This window comes from Etheostoma spectabile, unplaced genomic scaffold, assembly GCF_008692095.1.
Source record: "Etheostoma spectabile isolate EspeVRDwgs_2016 unplaced genomic scaffold, UIUC_Espe_1.0 scaffold406, whole genome shotgun sequence".
Taxonomy (NCBI): domain Eukaryota; kingdom Metazoa; phylum Chordata; class Actinopteri; order Perciformes; family Percidae; genus Etheostoma; species Etheostoma spectabile.
Genome location: NW_022605605.1, coordinates 107,311 through 111,385, shown reverse-complemented (window position 1 = coordinate 111,385; position 4,075 = coordinate 107,311). Strand labels below are relative to the sequence as shown.

General features: G+C 48.7%; 1 protein-coding gene across 1 annotated transcript in view; it reads right to left on the bottom strand.

The window, feature by feature from the left end:
• Positions 1 to 4,075, bottom strand: part of LOC116686626 (titin-like) — a gene marked incomplete in the record, with an annotated part of 242,683 nt that overhangs the window by 183,419 nt on the left and 55,189 nt on the right. Inside the window, 4 exon segments of the mRNA XM_032511647.1 lie at positions 151 to 438; positions 1,045 to 1,335; positions 2,124 to 2,429; positions 3,401 to 3,708. Of these exon segments, the coding sequence (XP_032367538.1) occupies positions 151 to 438; positions 1,045 to 1,335; positions 2,124 to 2,429; positions 3,401 to 3,708 (1,193 nt within the window).

The window sequence follows — 4,075 nt, the reverse complement described above, 5'->3', positions numbered from 1 at the left end:
TCCTGGTCTTGGCTGTGGGATTACCCTTGACCCTGGTCTTGGCTGTGAGATTACCTTTTACTTTGACCCTGGTTTTGGCTGTGAGATTACCCTTGACCCTGGTCTTGGCTGTGAGATTACCCTTGACCCTGGTCTTGGCTGTGAGATTACCTTTGACAGTGACCCGGGCCTTGCAGAAGTCGCTGCCGCTGGCGTTGCTGGCCTTGCAGAGGTAATCCCCCCCGTCGCTCTTTGAGACCGGGCTGATCTCCAGACAGGCTGTCCCACCAACAAACGTTATCTTGGTGTTCCCGCTGGACTTCAGCTCCCTCCGGTCCTTCATCCACTGGACGTTGAGCGGAGGAGAGCCAATCACGTGGCACTTCAGGCTCAGCTTCTCGCCCTCGTTCACCGTGGCCGGCTGCAGAGGAACGTCGCATCTCGCAGCCTGGCCGGATTCTGGAGAGTGACGGGAGAGAAGCAGGTCTACAGATCGGGGCTTTTCAAACACTGGAGCCAATTTGGCAGAGATCCAAAGCACAATTCCTCGTATGTGTCCTCATACCTGGACCATAAAGCTGATTCTGTTTTATTTATTATATTTTCCTATTGTAGGACAATGCACAGTGATGAACATGTACAGCAGATCTCGTAAAAAAACGGGATTGTAGCCATTATATGAACTAGCTGAACTACTACGAACTTCTATTTTTTTTTGGACTGTTATTTCCACTCTTCATGCTAACCCCAACCGGCCCGTCAGACACCGCCTACCAAGAGCCTGGGTCTGGGTCTGGGTCTGGGTCTGACCGAGGTTTCTGCCTAAAGGAAGTTTTTCCTCTCCACTGTGGCCCTGTTGCTGCTCTGGAGGAAACTACTAGAACTGTTGGGTCCTTGTAAATTCTGGAGTGTGGTCTATCTGTAAAGTGTCTTGAGATAACTCTTGTTCTGAATTGGTACTATAAATAAAATTGAATTGAAATTGAATTGAATCAACAGACATGAGAATAATAAAGTGAAACTGGTCCTGAACAATAACAACTAAAGCTGAAGCGACACCAGTACCTGTGACGGTGAGAGCAACCCGACACGAGGCCTTGCCGGCCTCGTTGGCGGCCGTGCAGGAGTAGACGCCGCTGTCCGAGCTGCTGCAGTCTCGGACACACAGCACGGCCATGTTGTTGGCGAAGCTGACGTCGTGTTTGGCAGAGCCGTAGACCTCGCTGTCGTCCTTGAACCAGGTGACGGTCAGCGGCTGCGAGCCCGTCACCCGGCTCTCCATTTTCACCGTCTTACCCACAGAGTCCATCATGGACTCAGGGGGCTTCTTGGTGAAAGATGGCGGGACTTTACGCTCTGTTGGCGGGGGACAAAGGGAAGGAAATCAGGCCATGATGGGACAGGCGGAAATAGTTCGAAAGTGTCATGAGCAAGGCCACCGGGCTTTTATCATCGGGGGGGAACAGAGAACCTCGACAACACGTAGCATGACACAAAAAACCTGACAACACAAAAGCCAACAAACGAATATCCACCACACGTAATATAGTTTCTGTCTATGAATCTATAAATATTGATCTGATCCAACCATAATGACCACGAGACGGGGGCACTTCCAAATGTCTCCATTTTAGGAGCTTTTTTTCTCTAAATATTCATATTTCTTTATAAAAATATTTATAGATGTTTTCTCAAAATATTAATGTATTTTTTCTCAAAATATTCCAATATTTTTCCAAAATATTCAGACTTTTTCTCGCAACATTCATCAGTGATGAGACCCAAACAGGAAGGACCGTTTCCAAAGGACTCGGTTCTGCCGTCCACACTACAAAGCCGCCCTGCAGTTTGGAAATGACTGGAAAACATCTCACAGAAGACGTATAACACACATGAAATATCTTTATTCCCAAACCCAACATACCCCCTAACCCAGGACCGTCTACATGTGACACAACAGGACCAGGAACCTCCCCCAGATGTGACACAACTGGACCAGGAACCTCCCCCAGATGTGACAAACAGGACCAGGAATCTCCCCCAGATGTGACACACAGGACCAGGAACCTCCCCCAGATGTGACACACAGGACCAGGAACCTCCCCAGATGTTAGTGTTAGTGAGATGATGAGTTACGGTGTTACCTATTTTAACATGAGCATGACAGGTGTCAGTTCCTTCTGCATTGGAAATTTCGCATGTGTATTTTCCGGCGGCTGTGGCCCGGTCGCTGTTGAGGACGTCCAGAACGCAGGAGGAGTCGCTGGTCTTCACGTTGTACTGGTACGAGGCCCAGATGAGTTTGTCGTCCTTCTTCCACGTCACGTTAACCCTCTGGCTGCCGGTGTACGTGCATTCCAGCCGCAGAGGCTTGCCCAGCTCGTGGCTGACGTCCTCCAGCTTCTTGACAAAGCGGACGGGTTCTGAGAGAAGCAGTGTTGAAATAAATCACAGAAACCACGGATCTTTGCAACTCTCCAAGGAATCCATGGACGTTGTCATGCGTAGAAAGGCCACGGCCACAGGAATGTTTCTTTATCCCAAAATAACGCCAAATACCCGCTGTGTTTCCCCTGAGTTCACTTGGCAGCGACGCGGCGCCGGGAGTCCGAGAACGAGGCGACTGGAAGTGGTTAGTTCAGTCGGTAGCGTTACACAGTAGGTAGATAAAACCGATCGGGGGTGCTAATTCACCCTCATTGTTCTCCTTGAAGTTAGCAGGAAGTGATGTAATGTAGCGTTTTATGTGCTTGACTCGAGGCGGACTAGCTTTGAAGGTGACGTAGTATGAAAAGTGTTGTTCATGTGGAGAAACTTTACCAGGTAACGCAAATCCTTTTAACTAAGTATAAGTATTTCAACTGCAGAAAAATGCATCTGTCTAAAACCTAATTTCTTATATTTTGGATCATATTGTAGCTTTCTTCAACTTATGGATAGCTTATTGCTCGTCAGAAGTTCCTGTTCTGTATGTTTGTGTAGTCCGTAGTGAGCATATTTAAAGTGGTTTTCTTTTGAGGAGATGTGTAAGACCACATAAGTTTCCCTTTCCTTTATAAGCTGGGTTAGGGTTGGGGTTACATGAGTCCCCCTTCCCATTAAAAGCTGGGTTAGGGTTGGGGTTACATGAGTCCCCCTTCCCATTAAAAGCTGGGTTAGGGTTGAGGTTAGATGAGTCCCCCTTCCCATTAAAAGCTGGGTTAGGGTTGGGGTTAGATGAGTCACCTTGCGGGACAAAGAAGTCTACGTCCGAGCGGGGGTATTCACGCGAGGCCGATGCAGCCGACCGAGGGGAAACACTGGAGGTTTGGGGACAGACCCGACATGGAGGTTCCAGAAGGACTACGTGGTGTTATGTGTAGGAATGATTGACTTCATGCAGGAAACAAAGACTAAAAGCCGTGTTGGGGGTTAGTGTTACCTAGTTTGACATAAGCATGGCAGACATCGGAGCCTTCAGCGTTGGAAATTTCACACGTGTATCTTCCCCGAGCTTGTTCTCGGTCGCTGTTGAGGACGTCCAGCACGCAGCTGCAGTCCGTGGTCTTGACGTTGTACTGGTACGAGGCCCAGATCAGTCTCCCATCTTTCTTCCAGGTCACATTCACTGTCTGGCTACCGGTGAACGCGACTCTAAGCGTCAGCGGGGCGCCGACTCTGAACGTGGTGTTTTCCAGCTTTCTGATGAAGCGAGCAGGTTCTGGGAGAAGCAGTGGTGCTTGGTTAATGCTAAGCAATTAGATGCAAACAGGAAGTAATCATATTGAATTAGGCTTTGTTTAATGTGAGGTGAAGTAGAGAGAGTCCCAGCGTACTCCCGGACTAGTCTCAGTGGGACAACATGTAACTCAGCCTGTTTCTTCCACTCGTCTTTCTGAAAACGGTTACTTCATCTACGTGTCAGCGTCTCTAGTGAAGAGAAGAACCGCTTCGTTCCACATTACTCTCGGTAGCTTAATGGGACCAGAATGCTGCAATAAGAATATCAGCTGCAGCTAAAGAAGGGCACAAATAAAAACATGGCTCAAAATTTCTCATTAAAGAGACGGGACGCCAACCATGTCCAGGCCAAGGACAGGAGAACACCCCCCCCCCC